General features: G+C 46.3%; 1 protein-coding gene and 1 long non-coding RNA gene across 2 annotated transcripts in view; one reads left to right on the forward strand and one right to left on the reverse strand.

The window, feature by feature from the left end:
- Positions 1 to 19,856, forward strand: part of MYO10 (myosin X) — a 151,282-nt gene extending 131,426 nt beyond the window's left edge. The window contains exons 33-35 of the mRNA XM_006135809.5: positions 11,021 to 11,473; positions 11,889 to 12,080; positions 15,216 to 19,856. Of these exons, the coding sequence (XP_006135871.3) occupies positions 11,021 to 11,473; positions 11,889 to 12,080; positions 15,216 to 15,326 (756 nt within the window). The 3' untranslated portion in view covers positions 15,327 to 19,856. The remainder of the gene's footprint in view (positions 1 to 11,020; positions 11,474 to 11,888; positions 12,081 to 15,215) is intronic.
- Positions 9,913 to 20,881, reverse strand: LOC142827211 (uncharacterized). Its single transcript, XR_012901788.2, has 3 exons — positions 20,770 to 20,881; positions 19,149 to 19,204; positions 9,913 to 10,210 (listed from the first exon to the last, which is right to left on the reverse strand). It is a non-coding gene; the product is annotated as an uncharacterized LOC142827211 (long non-coding RNA).
- Between the last annotated feature and the right edge of the window lie 698 nt (positions 20,882 to 21,579).

Here is a 21,579-nt window from a genome sequence, read left to right on the forward strand (position 1 = left end):
GGATCCATAAGCCCTTGGCACCATCAGGGTGCCAGTGTGAGCCAACTGTGTGGCCCCTTTCAAGGGCGCCCCTTCTCATGGGTTGTCAACAAGATCACTGATAAGAGCTTCTTTATGTTCCAGGTTGCAGTACTGAGAGAGAAGTGCTAGGCATAGTTAGTAGGCCACTGGCTGCCACAGATCCACTGACCGCAGCTGCTCTGTGAGCAGTTGGGCTTGGCGGGAACCCAGATTCTTGATACTAGACTCAGTCTCGAGCCCAGTACTGCTCCCAGTACACCTTGACAACTTCCCGATCACCAGGTTGTGGGTGCTTGGACTCTAACCAGTCTTCAGTCCAGAGTTCCCTACTGGTGCCTGACAAACCCTTCCCAGTGGGGCCTCCTGCTCCAATGGCATGGCAGCAGGTGCAATGGCACCAGGGTCCATGGCTGCCACCATGGTACAACTGGCCTCCCTGAATCTGACTTGTCCCAGGTGACCCAGTCAGTAACTGGGGTTTGGACAGGCATATGGTCCTGAGCCCTGTGCAGAGCCTTATATTGAAGAGTCTCCTTCAGCACAGGAGGAGGCACTAGGACTAGATTAAGGTCCTACTGTGGCACTGGGTCTCTCATAGGTGGGTGTAATCTGTCCTGTCCTTTGAGGAAATGGATCACCAACTGATGTACAGTAAAATCTGTGTTATCTGGCACGCTCGGGAATTAGGGCATTCCGGTTATCTAAAAATTCCTGTTATCAGGGTCCCATCAACCTACAAAAAACCAATGGACAATAATAGTAAAACTCAAGTCTTTAATATTGTTAATTTTGTAGTGTGAGGCAGCTGGTCTCATATTTCTAATTTGAGTTAAAGATTATTAGTACTTCTTAAATAAAAAATTGTTAAGCCAGGCCTGTGCGCCTGAAGATGTCACAGTATTGTCTGGGGCAATGCTGATTAACAAAGTTTTCTGGTTAACAGAGTGCCGGATAACAAAGGTTTTATTGTAGAACACTGATCAGCCTCTCAACCCCAGATGGAACATGGAGATTACTGCCAGATGCATGCTCATGGATGCTATCACTAGCCCCTGCTGTTTCACGTACAAGAAATAGCCCAAAATCAAGGGAATCAGTGCCTGCAAGGGCTGAATGATCTTTTGTAGGGACCAGATGCAAAAATCTCTTACTGCAGGGTTCAGGGAGGGTGCCTCCCCCTTGGAGTCAGTGGGCAGCCACTCCCACCCACTACACCAGTGTTTCCCAACTTTATTTGGCTGAGGAACCCTTTTCAGCTTTTCAAAATTTCAAGGAACCCCTAGGTTTGTCGAGCAAAAAAAAAGGGGGGGGGGAGGAGAAAGGGACCCACCAATTCATGAAATTCACATTCCTTCCCCAAGAGCCTCCCCCCCATCTCCCTTCTGTGAGGCCTCATCCGCTCTGTTCCCCTCCTCTCCATCACTTGCTATACCCAGCCCTTATACCTGTCTCAACCCAGTGAGAGTGAGGTGTGGGGTGGGAATGAGGGATTTGGGTGTGGGAAGGGGTGAGAAGTACAAGCTCTAGGAGGGAATTTGGATGCAGGAGAAGGGGCTGTTGACTCAGGGAGGGGGCTCTAGGCTGGCGAGTGTTGGGTTCAAGTGGAAGTTTGGGGTACTGAGCAAGCCAGGGCTTGTGGATTTGAGGATGCAGGAGTTTGGACTGGATATGTGAGGGACTCAGGGCAAGGAGGCTGTGAGTATGATGGGCTCAGGACACAGATTTGTGGTGTGTGGATGGTGGAGGAACATTGTGGCAGAAGACTGAGGATGTGGGGATGCAGGAGTGTGGGGATATAAGAGGCTCAGGACAGGGGGTTCCAGTGTATGATAGGCTCAGATTTGGGGTCAGGTGGTGTAGGAGTGTTATGATGCTGCAGTGAAATGGGGGTTTGGTCCCAATTGGGGGCTTGTTGGCCTGGCTTCATTTTTAAATAAAATATTATGTCAAACTCAAAAGGTTTTAGCATTGTCTTTATATATGAGAGGGGTGAGGAACCTGTTTTGAGTCAAAGGTCACTGACCCACAGAAAAGTCAGTTGGGACCACACAAGTGAGATGCAAAAAAAAAAAAAGCTCCTCCAAAACCCCCCAAGCCTCACTAATGTGGTCCCAAATGTGCTGGTGGGGGTAGGGGACAGAGTGCTAGTGGGTGCTGGGGCTGGGGAGAGGGTGCTGCTGGGTGGAAGGATGCTGGCTCAGGTGGCAGGGTGCTGGGGCAAGGTGCTGGGACAGGCAGGTGGCAGGGTGCTGGGGTCAGGGACATGGTCCTGCTGGGCACTATGGTGACTGGCAGGGTGCTGGGACAAGGAACAGGGTGCTGCTGGGTGCTAGCGTGGATGGCAGGGTGCTGGGGCCAGGGTGGTGCTGAGTCCTGGGGTGTGAGGCAAGGTGCTGAGGCCAGGGAGGTGCTAGGGTGGATGGCAGGGCTGCCAAGGAGCAGGATGGGGATGGGGTGCAGGATCTGGGAGGGAGCTGGGGGGCGGAAGGGGACAAGGTCTGGGTAGGGTGCAGAAGCAGGCTGGATGTAGGGTGTCTGGCTACGAGGGAGGGTGCGAGGAGGGAACTTGGGTAGGAGTTGGACCTCCCTGATCTGGCACCCTCTAGACCTGACTGGTCCCAGATGAGGAATTTTTGGACCAGGGGAGGTCATTTCAGGGCTCCTGGTCCCCCCACTTCTTCCCCACTAGGCTTCTTTGCACCTCTATCCCCTGCAACCGAACTAAGCTGCCCACCCCTGCTGGTTCCCTGCACTTCCCCCAAAACCATCCCTCACAATCCAAGGGAGTGCAGCACCAATTCCCTGCAGCCCCTCACAGCCCAGCTGAGCTGCCCGTCTGTTCTGTATGCCCTCCCCGATCCACCTCAGCCCAGCTGAGCCCTGCACTGGTTCCCTGCATGCCTCCCCCACAGCACAGCTGAGCCCCGTTCCCCTGCACCTCCTCCAAGCCCCACAAAACTGCTGAGCCAAGAGCCGATTCCCTGTCCCTCCCTCCCCTTGAGTCTAGCCCCGGTTCCCGGCACCTCCCTCCGCCTGCAGTCAAACCGAGCTCTGAGCTCCACACACACACCCCACCCCACAGCCCATCCCCCCAGACCTCCCCACTCTGCAACCCAGCTGAGCTCAATTTCCCTGCACCTTCCCCCAAACCATGTAGACATGCTGAGCCAGTGCTGATTCCCTGCCCCTGCCTTCCTCCCTCCCCTTGGCTGTGTCTACACTGGCACGATCTTGCGCCAAAGCGGCCGCTCTTGCGCAAAAATTTGCTGCCTGTCTACACTGGCCGTGTGTTCTTGCGCAAGTACACTAACGTTCTCATGTATGAAATCAGGGCTTCTTCCACAAGAACTACGATGCTCCCACTCAGGAATAAGCCCTTTTGAGCAACTTCTTGCTCAAGAGGCCAGTGTAGACAGGCAACATGAATTTCTTGAGCAAGAAAGCCCTATGGCTAAAATGGCCATCGGCACTTTCTTGGGCAAGAGTGTCCACACTGCCATAGATGCTCTTGTGCAAAGCACAGCTCGCACATGGAAGAGTGGATGTGTTCTTGCACAAGAAACAACCAGTGTAGACATAGCCTAAGAGTTTCCTCACATGAGCAAAATGAAGTTTGTGTTGTGCACCAGTATTGAGTTCATGTGGATTGTTTGGATGTGCCACCCAAGTTATTAATAAATATTTGTAAACCTCTACCTTTTCCCTCTGCTGCCCCGACTCCTCACCCTCCTCTGCTGTCCTGACTCCTGCTCTTCTCACTGTCCTCAGACCTCCTGCAATCTGCCCCCCTCCACCAGCCCTTCTCTCCTCCCTGTGCCCACTTCTCCAGTAGCCCCACTCTGATCATGTGAGCTACCCCTCCTCATCCCCTCTTCTAACACCTCCCTCTACAAACCTGCCCTGCGTCTCTCCTCTGAAGGTGGTCCCTCCACTGGGCAGGTGTCTGCCCAGAATCCCCGGACACCTGCACCTTCTCTTACCCCTGCACCCTCCTGGTGCCTCCCCCTTCCCTCACTTCCCCTGCCCTCTTTGCTCCATTTTTCCCTGATGCCCACCCCTCACCACCCTCTGCCCCCATTCCCCTCATGCCCCTGTGCCCTCTCACATGACTTGCTCCATCCCAGCCTTCTTCATGCCCACCCCTTCTTTCAAGCCTTCTCCCAGCACCTCCCCTCACCCCTCTAGCCCCCAATGCCCTTACCCTCTCCCCTCCCAGCATCACCCTGTCCCCCTCCCACTGACACCTCCCCTCCTGCCCTTTTCCTCATTGTCTGCGCTTGGCCCCCTGCTATTTGTCTCTCCTCCACCCCTGTCCCTTTGGTGCCTTCCCCTCCGCCTCTACACAAGCACCTTCCTCTCCCAGCCCTTCCCCTTTCCGTCTGCACAAGCCCCTTCCCTTCCCCCTCTCCTTCCCCCTCCCACTCCCGTACCTTCTGCCTTCCACTTTGTGGGGCCAGAGTCTGTGCTCTGTCTCCGGACTTCGAACCCGCAACTCAGCCATGCGGTGCAACACAGCGCCCAGCAAGTTTAAAATCCCGGGCTGTGACGTTCTGTCATGTCCGGGCGTCTCTCCACCCACTGGTTTGAGCCTGTGGCGCAGGGCAGCAGCAGCCAGTGAGGGGGAGCTCAGGGAAGGTTGCGCGCGGCAGGGACGGGTCCGGGGATGGGGGAGAGATGCTCTGGGGCCGGGGTGGGAGGATGCGGGCGGGGGGGGGGCGGGACCCGCTCCAGCTCCAATTATTGTGGGAGCATGGGCACCACAAGCCCACTGTGACCGCCTCGGGGGTGCGATCACCCCCTCCCGCCCGGGAGGGGGGTTCAGCGAACACCGTCAATGGCCCTCGGTCTGTTGGTCCCGGAGTTTAGTCGGTATTGGCATCTTTGGGCGTGATCACCCCGCTCGGCCGAGTCCGGAGGATCTGCGAACCCAGGGGTCACCTGTCCCCTTCTGCGGGGCTTCTCCCCACGGTCTCCGTTGGAGGTTCTCCCTCGCCGGCGTTGGAGCAACTTTCACCCCTGACGATGGCAGGGAGGGAGGAGGGGGACCCAGGCCCACCCTCTCCACCGGGTCCCAGCCTGGGGCCCTAAACACAGGGGTCCGCTTGCTCCCTGTGCGGTGGACATGGGATGCCTTCCCGAAACACACCCACACACGGGCGCCAAAAGGGCCCTGCCCCGGGCTGCTTCCTCCCCCCTACGAACCCTGTTGCCCTGCCCGTGGGGTCCCCGTGGCCTACCGGTTCGGCCGCTCGGTGTGGGAGGAGTCCGTTCTCCGTCATAGGGTCCAGGTCTGGCGGCAGCCCGCGGCTGCGGGTATCTTCGAACTCCCGGCTCCAGGAGTCCCCGTTGGGGGCTCCGGGCTTCCTGGAGGTGGCACTGCCTCCTCCCGAGCCCCCCGCTCTTCGGGAGCCGGCCTCCACGACTGTCTCCCCCTTCCTTGCTGGCGGACCCTTTTTGAATGGCCTGCCGGAGGTGACATGCTCCCGCCGCACCCTGCCCCGCCCTCGGCAGACATGCGCCGCCTGACGGGCTGGCCGCGGCTCGGCTTTGCAGCTGCGGAGGGAGTCTCTGCAGCTGGCGTCTGCCGCGTGCCGGCTCCCCCCAGCCGGGCATCGCGGCGGAGGACCCCGCCTCTCCCTGTCCCCCTTCGGGCTCCTCAGTGCGGGCCGCTGCTTCCAGCTGAAGGAGCAACTGTATCTCCTGATAAAGGAGTTGCTCTAGAGAGGTCCCTGAGGAAGGACAGGGAAGGAGGGTGTGAAGGAGAGGTTAGAGGAAAATTGGAAAACCCCAGTTGCACTGTATCTACCCATCTGTCATGGTAATTTGGGTCGTAAGAACTTATCTCTCCAGGCTTTTGTATGAATCTTGCCCCCAAAATCCTAAAAACCAACATTTTGGCAATAAAAAAAATCCGCTGCCACCATCAAATGCTTTTGAACTCACAAACGGGTGGACACTTGAAACCAACCCCACGGCACCCCAAGCTCTCTTCCCCAAAGAGCTTGAAAAAGAAAAGTAAAAATACAAACTTCAGTCTGTGGCTGCTATCCCCTAGTCAGAGGCATGCAGATCCCATAGACAGATTTTCCAGGACACAGAACTGAACCAATAGCAGGTTAATAAAAAAGAAATAACTTTTAATATCAAAATAATACTCCTGTTGCAAGCGTAATAACTAGATGGAAAAAGTCACCAATTAATATACTCAGGGGGACTCCCATGGGCCAAAATTTAGTTACAAAAGAGAGGAAGCCCCATTTCTAAATGCACAGACATCAGATCCAGTCCCAAACCATAAAACAATAAAACCTAACAGATTTATTTAAACTTTACCCTACTTACAGCTGGTGAAGAGTCTTTTCTTGGAGAGAGAGAGACATGCTGACTCCCTCCCTCAGTATCTAGAGTACAAACTGGCCCAGAGACAAAGGAGGGGGAAAAATTCCTTTGTCTCAGTTTGAAATCCCTATCAGCATTTCTATTGGCTGACTGCTACCTGGCTAGGTACAGTTAACCCCTTGATCCCCAGGTTGCTACCCATCCCTCATGAGCATGACAGATGGTATGTCCACATCCCCTATATGGTTTTCCCTGGCAAGGGAGCCCACCAGAACCAGACTCAAAGGAGCAAGTTGTAGCACTGGAGTGGATGGTACCAGCGGGTCTTTGGCTCCAAAGGGTGTCCCAGTATGGGATGCACTCCTTTAGATTTAGTCACTTTTGGAGTATGTGACCTGCCTTGTGCATATACTATCCGACTGGCACTGCTGATTGTGCAGGCTTACTTGACTAGGATACAGGCTTCTTTGTGGGCATTACCTGTACAGGCATATGTCAGGAGATTATTATGTTGTCGGTGCACACCTTCACTGCACACTATACCTGTGTCTTCCAGACCAGGGATGATGCTGTCTGAGTAGTCTTGCATCCTTCTTATTCATGATTACTACCCATCTCTGTGTGGACACTGTTGGTAGTCTCTTGTTGTGCAATGGACATGAGCAAGCACTCCAAGAAGAAAAGACAGTTACCTGTTTGGTAACTGGTATTCTTTGTGATGTTTTGCTCATGTGCATTCCACATCCTGCCCTCCTTCCCCACTGACAGTCTCTATCAAGAAGGAACTGAGGGTGGGAGGAGCATGCATTGCTACATATATTTATAGCATGGAGACAGCAATCCAGGGGTCACTAGAGGTGTTCCCCTGTGGGTACTGCCAGGAGACAAAACTTCCAGCACCAGTGCACATGGGGACCATGCACACTTATTGTGGAATGGATATGAGCAGCAAATCTTGAAGAACACCAGTTATGGAACAGGTACTTGTCTTTTGCAGAAGATTTTAGCTGTTGTTTCATTTTGTGCCACAGTGTGAAGAAGCACAGAAAGCCCTAGCCTTCTCTAATGACCACTTTTTATAATGACCCCCAAACTTTCAGAGTGTTTAACCTTTTGTTTCTTCTGTTGACCTCGTACTGTGTACAGTAGCTCAGTCAACTTAATGCTTTACAGAGGCAGTCCTTCTGGTCTATCCGGGAGCTCCCTTCAGAGCTCATTGACACACTCCTTAATTACTATTCCTTGTTCATTCACACTGTGCACACAGGCTAAAAAGGCTACCACAGCAGTACTCCAAACTCCTTCCAGTCTAGAGAGATTTTTATTAATCAGTCATTAAACAGCCAACCCAAGTTTATATGAAACTTAAACAGAACTGTTAAGAAAATTCTATAGACAATATAACTTAGCAGAGCTGTAGAGCACTGAAGTGCTGTTGTCTGAAACATCACATTGTAGTACTGAACTGAACTGCAGACAGGTGCTGGGAGAGTTTGTAATTCAAATGAGTGCAGTTAAAGGAAAGCAGTTTTTTCAGAGAATCTACCTCTTCACTATCTTATGGCAATTATTAGCACACCATGGTCACTCAAGTACTCTGTATATTGCCATAGTTGGAAGCAAGACCTTTCAATGACTAAAATGAGTTTCATGAATATATCTTAAGGATGTCACTGTGATATGGTATCAGCTATGCTGCTACTTAAAAAAAAAATCTGCTAATGTGTTTGCTACCGAGTAACTGGTATCATTTTATCAATTAAAAATAAGTCTCTCCAACTTGAATTTTTGTATCTCTAAAGCTCTGAACTTTTTGAATATTTAAAGGTTTTAGCCCTTCAGCTTCTTGAACATGAAGGTACTCTTTCACAACTTAACCCTACTGCACATGCAGGCACACATACAAATGCGCACACATCAATGCAATCATCCATCTCTTTCCTTCCCCTCTTTTCTCCTTGTACCCCTAGTTAGAAAATAATTTCGTTTTTTCCCCCCACCATAGAAAATTTTGACTAAAAAATTAATTGTAATAAAAAATTGACTTTTCAGTAGAAAAAAATGTAAACTTTTGGCTGAAAATTTTAAATTCAGAAATGTCACCATAGTGACAGTGAGTTGTAGTTTGGCTTCCTCTTGCCTTCATTCTCCTTTATGGGCTGGACTACATCTCCCATAATCTACCATGAGCTGTCTTTCTGATGCACTACTGCAGCGCCTCATGGAAAATATAGTGGGGAGCTCAACACACAGAGGAGAAATGGGACCTGAACTATAATTCCCATAAAGCACCAAAGCTGCATTTCCAAACTGAAAATTTCTGATTATTTTTGTGGTCAAAATACTCCCCAAAAAACCGACACTTTTCACAATATTTGTTTTGTCAAACAAATTCTATTAAACCAATTGATGTACATTTCTCAACCAGCTCTGTAGCCCAAACTAATTTAATAGAATCCTAGGGCTGGAAAAGACCTCAGGAGGTCATCGAGTCCAGCCCCCTGCCCAAAGTAGGACCAGCCTTAACTAAATCATCCTAGTCAGGGCTCTGTCAAGCCAGGACATAAAACCTGTAGGGATGGAGTTTCCCCCACCTCCCTAGGTAATCCATTCCAGTACCTTCACCACCCTCTTCCTAATATCCAACCTAGACCTTCCCCACTGTAACTTGAGACCATTGCTCCTTTTTCTGCCATCTGTCACTACTGAGAACAGCTTCTCTCCATCCTCTTTGGAACCTCCCTTCAGGAAGTTGAAGGCTGCTATCAAATCCCCCCTCACTCTTCTCTTCTGCAGACTAAATAAGCCCAAATCCCTCAGCCTCTCCTTATAAGTCATGTGCTCCAGCTCCCTAATCATTTTGGTTACCCTCCATAGGACCTTTCCAATGCATCCACATCCTTTCTGTAGTGGGCAGCCCAGAACTGAATGCAGTGCTCCAGATGTGGCCTCACCGGTGCCGAATAAAGGGGAATAATAACTTCTCTAGATCTTCTGGCAATGCTCCTCCTAATGCACCCTAATGTGCCATTAGCCTTCTTGGCTACAAGGGCACATGGTTGACTCATATCCAGCTTCTCATCCACTGTAATCACCAGGTCTTTTTCTGCAGAACTACTACTTAGCCATTCGGTCCCAGCCTGTAACAATGAGTGGGATTCTTCCATCCCAAGTGCAGGACTCCACTTGAACCTCATCAGATTTCTTTTAGCTCAATCCTCCAATTTGTCTGGGTTACTCTGGATCCTATCCCTGCCCTCCAATGTATCTACCCCTCACCTTAGCTTAGTGTCATCCACAAACTTGCTGAGTGTGCAATCCATCCCCTCATCCAGGTCTTTAATAAAGATGTTGAACAAAACCGGCTCTAGAACCGATCTCTGAGGCACTCTGCTTGGAAGCAAACCACCAACCAGACATTGAGCCGTTGATCACTACTTGTTGGGCCCGACAATCTAGCCATTTATCCAACCCATATTTCCTCAACTTGCTTGCAAGAATACTGTGGAAGACTGTATCAAAAGCTATGCCAAAGTCAAGGTATATCTCATCCACCAACTTCACCATGTCCACAGAGCCAGTTACCTCATTGTAGAAGCTAATCAGATTGGTCAGGCATTACTTGCCTTTGGTGAATCCATGCTGACTATTCCTGATCACTTTCCCCTTTTCCAAGTGCCTCAAAATGGATTCCTTGAAGATCTCCTGCATGATTTTTCTGGGATGGAGGTGAGGCTGACAGGTCTATAGTTTCCTGGATTATCCTTCTTTCCTTTTTTAAAGATGGGCACTTCATTTGCTTTTTCCAATTGTCCGCGACTCTCCCAATCTCCATGAATTTCCAAAGGCTCTGCAATGACATTTGTAAACTTCCTCAGTAGCATTGGATAGATTAAACCCAGACCCATGGATTTGTGTATGCTGAGCTTTTATAAATAGTTCTTTCTCCACCAAGAGCTGCCCACCTCCATCCCATACTATGTTGCATAGTGTAGTAGTCTGAGACTGACCTTGTCTGTGAAGACAGAGGCAAAAAAGCATTGAGTACTTCAGCTTTTTCCACATCATCTGTCACTAGGTTACCCCCCTCATCCAGTAAAGTCCCCACACCGTCCCTGATCACCGTCTTATTGCTAACATGACTGTAGAAACCTTTCTTGTTACCCTTCACATTCCTTACTGTCTCCAATTCCAAATGCACTTTTGCCTTCCTGGTTGCTTCCCTGTATTCTCCAGCAATATATTTATACTCCTCCCTGATCATCTGTTCAACTTTCCATTTCTTGTAAGCTTCCTTTTTGTGTTTAAGTTCACCAAGGATTTTCCTGGTAAGCCACCCTAGTCGCCTACCACATTTGCTTTTCTTACTGTGCAATTTCTTCTCCCTAATTGCTGCCTCCAGTACTGCTGCCTCATTCTCTCTCTGACTCCACTGTATTCCCCACTTAACTCTTGCTGTTCTTTGCTTACTAGTCCAGGATAGAAAGCATATTGACCTACCCTACCTCCTTAGTCTGCTAAAGACAATCTCTCAAATCCCCACATTAGCTTTCCATACCTGCTCCTGGGAAAAAGCCAGTTTGCAGGCAATATCTAGTTTCCAAAGAACTGAGTTCTACTACCTGTGTGTAAAACTAAATCTCTTCTTCCTTTCCATTAGGCTCATGAAGCAGTGATTAGAGGACACTACCCTGCTCCTGAAGAAACCCTCCAGATCCTTGCTGCCTTGCGACTCCAGTATCTACAAGGAGACTACAGTCTCCATACCACCATCATGGAAATAGAAGAAGTCTATCCCTTACAAAGGCTAAAATCTCATATTATACAGTCTACTAAAATGTTTACCCCAACAGAGAGGATTGAGAGGAAGCGAGCCAGCTTTCTTGAAGGAACATTGAGGAGGAGTTTCCGGAGTGGTTCCATCAGTAAACAGAAGATGGAGGAGGAGCAGATGTTGGATATGTGGATCAAAGAGGAAGTCTCAGCTGCAAAGACTAGTGTTATCGACAAGTGGAAAAAATTTCAGGGAATGAACCAGGAACAGGCTATGGCCAAATACATGTATCTGATGAAGGAGTGGCCTGGCTATGGGTCAACGCTCTTTGATGTGGAGGTGAGTAAGACAGACGAAGCAGTCAGTTGCCAATTGGCAAGTTGCTACTATTCTAGACTACAAACTCAATGCCAAAGTGTCCCCATTGAATGTAACAATATATTACTTCAAGGAATAATACTCTCTTTCTCTTGGAGGAGAGAAGGCTGGCATAATATGAAGTATTTAGTCAAAAGGAACTCTAGTTATAATACCCAATGTAGACATGAATATGTCTATTAATGAACCATAATATTTTCTACAAAATCAAATAACTGCCTCCCATAAAAAAGTTGGCAAGATGAAGAATAGAAATTATTGCACAGAATATTAGATTACCTTTACTTGAATTGATTTAGGGAACACCCACTACCTCAGCAATAAGCATTTTTTTCAAGTTTTACCAACTGTTCATTTATACTCTTTCCTTCATTAGTGTAAAGAAGGAGGCTTCCCACAAGAACTCTGGTTGGGAGTCAGTGCTGATGCAGTTTCTGTGTACAAGCGTGGGGAAGGCAGGCCTTTGGAAGTTTTCCAGTATGAACATATCTTGTCCTTTGGGGCACCACTAGCCAACACGTACAAGATTGTGGTGGATGAGCGAGAACTACTTTTTGAGACCAGTAAGGTAAGTAAAGAGTAAGAGAAACTGTAGTACGTTTTTCTTGTTAATTTACAAATGACACTAAGCTAGGGGGAGAGGTTGTTACATTGGAGGGCAGGGATAGGGTCCAGAGTGACCTAGACAGATTGGATGATTGGGCAAAAACAAATCTGATGAGGTTCAACAAGGACAAGTGTAGAGTCCTGCACTTGGGACGGAAGAATCCCAAGCATTGTTTCAGGATTCAACAGAAAAGGACCTGGGAATCACAGTGGATGAGAAGCTAAATATGAGTGTGCTCTTGTAGCCAAGAAGGCTAATGGAATATTAGGATGCATTAGGAGGAGCACTGCCAGAAGTTCTAGCGAAGTTTATTATTCCCCTTTATTCGGGACTGGTGAGGCCACATCTGGGCTGCGTCTAGCCTGGCATGATTTTGCATAAAAGCGGCTGCTTTTGCGCAAAATCTTGCCGCCTGTCTACACTGGCCGCGAGTATTTGCGCAAGAACACTGACTTTGTAATGTACAAAATCAGTGGTTCTTGTGCAAATAGTCTGACGTTCCCACTCAGGGATAAACCCTCTTGCGCAAGTATTCTTGTGTAAGAGGGCCAGTGTAGACAGCAACGTTAATTAATTGCGCAAGAAGGCCTGATGGCTAAAATGGCATGGATGCTTTTGCAGAAAAGCAAATCTTTTGCGCAAAGGCACATGCCAGTATCAATGCTTTCTTACGCAAATACTTTTAATGGAAAAACTTTTTCAGCGGAGGGCAACCAAAACTATTAGGAGGCTGGAGCACATGACGTATGAGGAGAGGCTAAGGGATTTGGGCTTATTTAGTCTGCGGAAGAGAAGAGTGAGGGGGGGGATTTGATAGCAGCCTTCAACTTCTTGAAGGGAGGTTCCAAAGAGGATGGAGAAAGGCTGTTCTCAGTAGTGACGGATTGCCAAACAAGGAGCAATGGTCTCAAGTTACAGTGGGGGAGGTCTAGGTTGGATATTAGGAAAAACTATTTCACTAGGAGGGTGGTGAAGTACTGGAATGTGTTACCTAGGGAGGTGGGGGAAAACTCCATCCCTACAGGCTTTATGTCCCATCTTGACATGTACTCTGACTGGGATGATTTAGTTAGGATTAGTCCTGCTTTGGGCAGGGGGCTGGAGTCGATGACCTCCTAAGGTCTCTTCCAACCCTAGGATTCTATTATTCTAATCTCTCATTACTTTTTCCAGGTAATACTTTTAACTCAAGTATAATAGGGAGTCCCATGGCACCTTAAAGATTAACAGATTTACTTGGACATAAACTTTAACGGGCAAAGACCCATTTCATCATATGGGTTTTTGCCCACAAAAGCTAATGCCCTAATAAAATAAATCTTCAGTGGGGTAGTCGAGTTAGTCTGTAACAGGTAAAACTTAAAAAACAACAAATAGTCTAGTAGCACCTTAAAGACTAACAAAACATGTTAGTTGTTATTGTGAGCTTTTGTGAGTGCAACCCACTTATTCAGATGACTGAAGTATTAGAAGTCCAGATCCAAGATTAAATAAGGGAAAGGAGGGTGAGAGGGGAAAAAGAGAGAAAAAAGAGAGAGAGAGATTGAGTAGATGCTTCAAGTAGTTATAAGAGGCTGATAACCAACCAACCAAAAATGGAGGTGCTAATTGTTCTTAAGTCATTAGGATGTGGAAGGTAGTTAAATCATTTAACTGCACATCCACTAAGGTGATCTATTCCATCAAATGCCAGCAGTGCCCCGCTGCCATGTATATTGGCCAAACTGGACAGTCTCTACAGGAAAGAATTAGTGGACATAAATCAGATATCCAAAAAGGCAATACACAAAAACCTGTTGGAGAACACTTTAATTTGTCCGGACACTCATTAATGGATCTCCAAGTCTCCATGTTGTTTCAGGCCAATTCCACAAGCCAAATACACAGAGAAGGATTGGAAATTAACTTCATTTACAAATTTAATTCTTATGCAAATGGCATGAACAGGGACATCAGCTGGCTCGCAGATTACTTTCCATGAAAGCTCATGATACCATCTATGTGTTTTGTTAGTCTTTAAGGTGCGACTAGATTATTTGTTGTTTTTTTAAATAAATCTGTTAGTCTTTAAAGGTACATCTACACAGCAGCGTTCTTTCAGAATAACTGAGATTATTCTGAAATAACAGTGCGCGTCTACACTATAAGCCTTTATTTCAAAATAATGTCAAACTGGAGGACTTCTTACACCGACTCATGGTAACCTTCATTTCATGAGGAGTAAGGGAAGTCAAAGGAAGAGTGTTCTTCCTTCAACTTCCTGATGTGTAGACAGAGCCAAAAGCCGAATTAAGATATTCGACTTAAGCTAAGTAATTGATGTAGCTCAAGTTGTATGGCTTAATTTGACTTTAGTGCTGCTATGTAGACGTACCCTAAGATTCTACAGGATTTCTCATTACTTTTAACTCAATTTTTAAAGATTTAAATACAGTTTTGTAGACTTTTTTTTTTCATCTAAAACACTGATTTTTAACAGTAGCCAAAGTAATTGTTGTTCTGTAGCAGAGGCATAGAGTCGAGGCAAAATAGAAATAGTGTAAAACATGGCTACTTAACTTTGAAAGACCTAGGGGCCACAATGATACTCACAGTACATGCCAAGGACCACAACTTAAGTGTGGTTGCATATACATGCAAAAATATATGCAAATTGTTTCTCTCACACTGATGGTCATTAATTACAAGCACTTCCCATGATGCCCCAGTGCTCCCGGCACCTCCTCCCTGGGGGCTAGTAACGCTGACACCTTGTACCCATCTGTTCCAGCCAGCCCATCTGCTTGTATCTTTCAATGCTCACCCCTCCGGGGAACACCTTGCTGTTGTGGAGTGTGTTCACAGTGGAATCCATGTTCAGAGGATCCCACCCACGTGCCGCGTGTTGAGCCCTGCATAAACCCAAATGGCACCATGCGGGCCACGTATTGAGTAGCACTTATGTAGAAGTTACTAAGTTTATAAGTATTTGTGTTAACTAAAATTAAGAAGTTTTGGTAAGGGGTTAAATAGCGGAAGTCATACTGCTGTTTTATGTGCCTAGATGCATTATTGTATCATGCTAAAAGGTTTGGGTTATTTTTACTCTCTCGGCAGGTGGTTGACATTGCAAAATTGATGAAAGCTTATATAAGTATGATTGTGAAAAAACGTTACAGCACCTCTCGATCAGTAAGTAGCCATGGGAGTCAAAACAGCTCCAGATGAAAACAGAACCAGTCTCACTGTGCCATTATCATCAGAACATATCACTCGTGGCCTATAGATGGCCTGAAAATACTGATCAGAGTTGTCAACAAGCTACCCAAGAAACAGAATTTTTGGGAAAATTGCCAAGCAAAGCTTTTTCCAAGAGGCCTCTGTAAAATATCAACGTTAATAACAACATACTAAAAACTTCTGACTAACCTTCTTCAAAATTCTGAAGCTTTATTACTTTTAGATGACATATTGTATGCCTTAAAACTTAGTACACTGCCATTCAAGCAGTAAGAAGTGCCTTAAGATATTAAAACCACCTTGTATTTACATAAATTGTGTTGTTGGGGAGCAGGGATATGCTTTCTTTCCCTATTTAGAATTCTAAGAAAAGATGGAAGAGGAGGAGTTAATTTAGCCATAATGAATATACACTAACCTACTGGCCTGATCTGTGTGTGGGGGAGAAAGTATTTTGTCGGAGTGCTGCTGGCAGCCTTCCTTGTAGACTTAATTGACAGTGTGTATTGTTTTTCCCCTTGTTTTCCTGGATGCATGCTTATGTGTGCATGCATATGTCCAACATAGACTCTAATTTTATTCCATATCTCACAAGCATTTATAGCAAAGGGAATAATGATGTGCAATGGTGTAAACAGTCTTTCTGTATATTTTAATAGTCCACAGAGTTATAGTTGTTTCCATTTTATAGTTACTTTTATAAACCAGTTTTATTAAAAAATCAAAATCTAGAATTTTCATACCTTTTTTCTGCATTTTACCACGTAAATAGCACGTCTTCATTTCGTATGTGCTGTATTATAGATATGAAGCTATTTATAAACTGCTCTAATAAGGAAATACAGTTATCCATACAATATTCTTTAATTTGTTTCAATTTAAATTTTTACATATTAAACATTTCTTGTAAAGATATTATTCTTATAAAACTCTGATTGGATGCTCCAAAATAAACCAATCAGAAAAGATTAGAACCCTTTAAAGTAGAAATTAGACAAGAGAGAAATTATATATAAACGATTGTTATAAATACCTCGCAATATTTACCCTGATGCCTAATGATGGTTCTTGATAAAGGATCTGTAAATAAGTCAGTGCTATCAGCCAATAGTAAAGCTGATTTGGGACTTTTATTTTTGTATGGAAGACTTGTAATATAAGGCAAAACTTGAATTTATTATGTCTTTTTGTGTATAGCAAAGAACAAACAGACATGTACTAGCCCTTATTGACAACCTCAGCCTTTAAGAAATATTATGTGCTCAAAGAAGGTCCAGCAATAAAAGATCCTAGTTAATATGTTTGTTTCCTATTTCTGTTGAAACTGGTTATCTTCCAGCTTTTTAGGGGCAAACTGGAGTTATTTTTACATTTGTGATGGTATTTGTCTTTTACATTGAGTAAAAAAAAGTACAGCAATATATAATGGCTTCTAATATATTCAGTTTCTCAAAGCCTTAGTGTGACCCCAAACCACCTGCTTGGTACAAAGCTTTATGGATTACCCCAAAATTGGTATTACACAAACAATCCACAAATAGCAAAAGATAGGGATGCAGCCTGAGGAAATATGAGAGAAATCAGGGAAATGCTAAAGCATGAGAATTGAGTATTACTGTATAATATAAAATCTCTCTGGAAACAAAATGCAATGTTGTCCTAGCAATAGATAATTTAATCAGGAAACAGAAACACCTTAGAAATGCACAGTATACATTACAGCAACTTTCAGCATACACAGGTCTGATAGGTGCGTGGCCAAGAGGTCTTTATCACAAGCTACCTGGTATTTTAAAAAAGCTTGTCATGCAGGCTATGTCTACACTGCAGGTTTCTTGCACAAGAACTGTTTTGCACAAGAGTTCTTGTGCAAGAGCGCGTCCACACTGCCATGTGCTTTTGCGCAAGAGCATCAAAAGAGTGTGGACACTCTCTTGAGCAAGAAAGCTCTGCTGGCCATTTTAGCCATAGGGGTTTCTTGCGCAAGAAACCCCTGTTGCCTGTCCACACTGCCTTCTTGCGCAAGAGCTCTTACACAAGAGGGCTTATTCCTCGTGGGGAGAGGAATAACTCTTGTGCAAGAAGCCCTCTCTTCTGATGCTTTACTGTAAATATACTTGTGCAAAAACACGCGTGCAGTGTAGACGCTCCATTAGTTTTTGCGCAAGAACTGTTCTTGCGCAAAAAGCATGCAGTGTAGACCTAGCCAAACAGTATCCTTCTTTCCCTGTGCAGGCACATGTAGCTACTTACTCGACTAGCAAATTAATCACAATTTAACATCCCTATATAGGGCCCCATGAAATGAGTGGATTTTCTGATTTCATTTTTCCATTAAAAAAAATAATTTCACCATTATGTTTTTTAATCAAAATTGTTTGATACATTGACAAGTAGCTTTACTATACATCAGTGTTTCTCAAAGTGGTCTGCAAATCCACTCTGAGAAACCTGCTAACTGGCAGCTCTGGTTTGTTTATATTTTGGCTCCGCATCCACGGATCCTCGTAGTTCCCATTGGCTCCTGTTCATTGTTTGCAGTCAAGGGGAGCCACAGGAAGCGGCATGGGCTGGGCCGCTGATTCCCGTGGCTCCCCTTGGCTGTGAACAGTGCACTGGAGCCAATGGGAGCCATGAGGCTCTGTGGCTGTGGAGCCATTAAATAAACAAACCACAGTGGTCATTTAGCAGCTTCTTCAGAGTGGATCTGTGGACCACTTTGAGAAACACTGCTATACATGCATAAAATGTTCAGAATTGGATTACAATGTGAAAAAGTGATTTTATAAAAAAAAAGTGACAATTTAAGCAAAGTTTACTGCCTCTACAAAGTACATGATTAATTTTAAATCACTTTTTAAAGTCGCATTTGTTAATATGACCAAACTGACATTGCTGAACTGTAAAACAAGGCCACAGAAATAAAAGCCTCTTACAATGTCAATTTTAACTTAATTCATATTTGATTAAAAAAGCACTAAACATAAAATAATTCATACTTGCAGCATTCTTTGTCTTTTTAAACTCAGTACTTTCATATTTCCTATATTCTGAAGGATTGCTTAAATTAATTTCAAATTTGATTAAATAATTCAAACTACCAAATCAACAGTTTTTGTCATTATTTTTGCCATCTCTGGCAGACATCTCCATTATGGTAATTTATGCATTTTCCTCAGAAAGGAATTCCCTAATGTCTGTAAGTAGATTTTTATATTTACTAACACACCTCTCTGTGTCTACAGAGCTGACAGAGATGATGATGTTAAATAGGGCAATCTCAGGCACTCTTCCCTTCAGAACACATATATATTCTCAGTGTGTATATGAGGAGTGAGACACTGATATTACATAGAGGAGCATGAAAAGGTTCTTTTAAAGGCACCTGTGCTTTCTTGGGCACTGAATACTTTCACTGACATAGCTTCTCCCGTACTATGATGCCAATGTCCCAGAAGAGTACCTCAGCTGCATTACAATGCCTGGCATGAAATTGACACAGCAAGGAACTGAGTTCTCAGAAGCTGCTCTTAAATCTCAGATGCTGCCTTCTCTCTCCTAACCCCTACACTTTTTCATGGTCCCTCACTCCCTGCGCCCACTGATCTCTTTCTGCCAGCACCTGCTACTGTGATCCTAATGCTGGGCAGATCCTGGATTCTATTACATCATTCATGTTCTCATTAATATGAATTTCATAGGGCCCTATACTTAGTGCTAGACAACTTGCCAGAGGTGTGACCCTCACCTCCTGAGATTTGTTGAATCTTTTTCTCAAAGAATCCACAACATAGCATGTAGCAAACTTACTGTGCTGGAGTTTCTGATCTCTTCACACATTTCTCATCATTCCATTCCTTTCCCCCCTGGAGCGAAAGAAGAGCATATCTTAAAGCAGGTTTCCTGTAATGTTGTTTGTCTCACCGTCATCTTATGTTATTGTAATGCAGGGCAGCAAAAACATTAATTTCCAATACCTTGGGCCCATGGTAAGATACAAGACAACAGTCAAACTATGGTTCTAGTGATTGTCCACATGTGTTCCACTCCTGGTGTGTCTGTGCGCACACCCCACTCTGTGAGATTGGAATAATTCTGAATGTCAGTTGGACCCTCCATAGCAGAGTGAAAAAAGAGTAGGGCAGCTTCAGCTGCTCTATCCATTCCTACTTGCCACCCATAACTGCAAGATGGAACACTAGCAGTGTCTGCATATCCACATTCGGTGCAACTTTATTCTTCTAGTTCAGGGGTGGCCAACCCGTTCCAGACGAAGAGCCAAAATAGCAGTGGAGAATTGGAGACAGCGTGAAGAGCCAGGGAAAAGTTGTTGAGGAAAAAAAAACCCGCCGTGCTGAGGGAAAATAGGTGCTGGTACAATCATCACAGGGTACGGCTCCCCTCCCCCCCCCTTTTTTTTTGCTCAATAACTTTGCCCCGGCTCTTCATGCTGTCTCCACTGCTATTTTGGCTCGCAAAAATAACAACGGGAAGGGGTGTGAGGTGCAAGTTCTGGGAGGGAATTTGGGATGGGATGGGGTTTATGAGGGGCTCGGGGCAGGGAGGCTGGTAGTATGATGGGCTCAGGACACAGGTTTGCGGTGTGTGGATGGTGGAGGAGTGTTGTGGCAGAAGACTGGGGATGTGGGGGTACAGGAGTGTGGGGATGTGAGAGGCTCAGGACAGGGGGTTCCAGTGTATGACAGGCTCAGGTTTGTGGTCTGGGGGGGTGTGCAGGACTTTTATGATGCTGCGGCCAGATGGGGGCTTCTTGGCCAGGTTTCATTTTTAAATAAAATATATCAAACACAAAATATTTCAGCATTGTCTTTATTTATGAGAGGGGCAGGGAACCTATTTTGAGTCTGGTCACTGATCCACAGAAAAGTCAGTCAGGGCCATACAAGTGAGATGCAAAAAACTAACTACTCCAACCCCCCCCAAGCCTCACTAATGTGGCCCCAACTGTGCTGGTGGGGGCAGGGGACAGAGTGCTGGGGCAGGGTACTTGTGGGGGTGTCTGGCCAGGAGGAGGGGACAGAGACAGCTGGGGCCAGTACCTAGGGATCCCAGGCCTCAGGAAGCTCACTGGCTGCTCTTCTCCTCCTCTCCCTTCCCCCTCCCCCCCAGGCACTCCTCCCTGCTCTAACCACTTCCCCAGAGCCAGGCACACACACAGCCTCTAACCCAATCCCCCTCCCCTTCCCCAGAGAAAGGCACATACCCCCCAACCCAATCCCCCTTCCCCAGACTAGAGCCAGGTACACTCCCTCCTCCCCCCCCCCCCCCACTCTAACCTAATTCTCGGGTCCCAGAGCCGCCACTGCTGTGCGTCTCTCTCCAGGTCCTGGGGCACGTGCGCTGAGCGGCCGGCACACCATGCGCACCGCCTCCCCCCACACCCGTGTCCCCTCCACTTCCTGTTACCCACCAGCTCTGTGATTCTGGGGAAACCAGAACATGGTCACCTGTCAGCCTTGTGCTCTTGGGGAGCCAGGGAGTGACATTCATGGAAAACCATTCCCCTCACTCAGGCATCTGCTAGAATCAAAAACAAAGCAAAGAAAAGGCCGGGGAAGACACACCTAAACTGCTTCAGACCAGGGTGATATAATTAAGGAAACACCCCAGCCTCATTTACATTAAAGATGGAACAGAGGGACATCTCATTAGCATACAGAATGGAGAGCAGATCTTCCAAGGCAGGAACCGCAGTGAACTATGGGACATCGAAAGCAGAGAAGCACTGCCTGATGGGAAATCCCTGCTCCAGATGCTAATGAACCTAGGCCTGCTCACACCCAGATTAGTCATTATCAGACCAATTCTAGTAACGATCCTATTGACATCTAAAATACTGAAACTGCCTAGTTGCATTGTGAGCTCGTTCAAGGAACATCACCCATAACCAGGGGTGATCAATCTCTATTGTCTCTCCTCTTTCTCTTTGAACTATCCCTATAAAAACTCCTATCCTTGCCCCAAGAAAACTGTTCTGATACCTGGACTTAAACTACATCAGTTCCATTGAGACTTCATCTCCTGTCTGATTGTGCTGGGGGCTCTGTCCTGCTTTTCTCCTGCCCTCTGGACCCCCGGCTACCATCATCATCTGGGAATCCCGATCAGTGCAAGCTCCGTGGAGTGGTGAGGTCTCTCTCTCTCTTTCTCTCTCTCAACTATCTCTCTAAGCATAGCCTCCTGACCCTGCCCTGTGTAAACTGTTATATGGTTACCTAAC

Source organism: Pelodiscus sinensis, chromosome 2 (genome assembly GCF_052426305.1).
Source record: "Pelodiscus sinensis isolate ZL-2025 chromosome 2, ASM5242630v1, whole genome shotgun sequence".
NCBI lineage: Eukaryota > Metazoa > Chordata > Testudines > Trionychidae > Pelodiscus > Pelodiscus sinensis.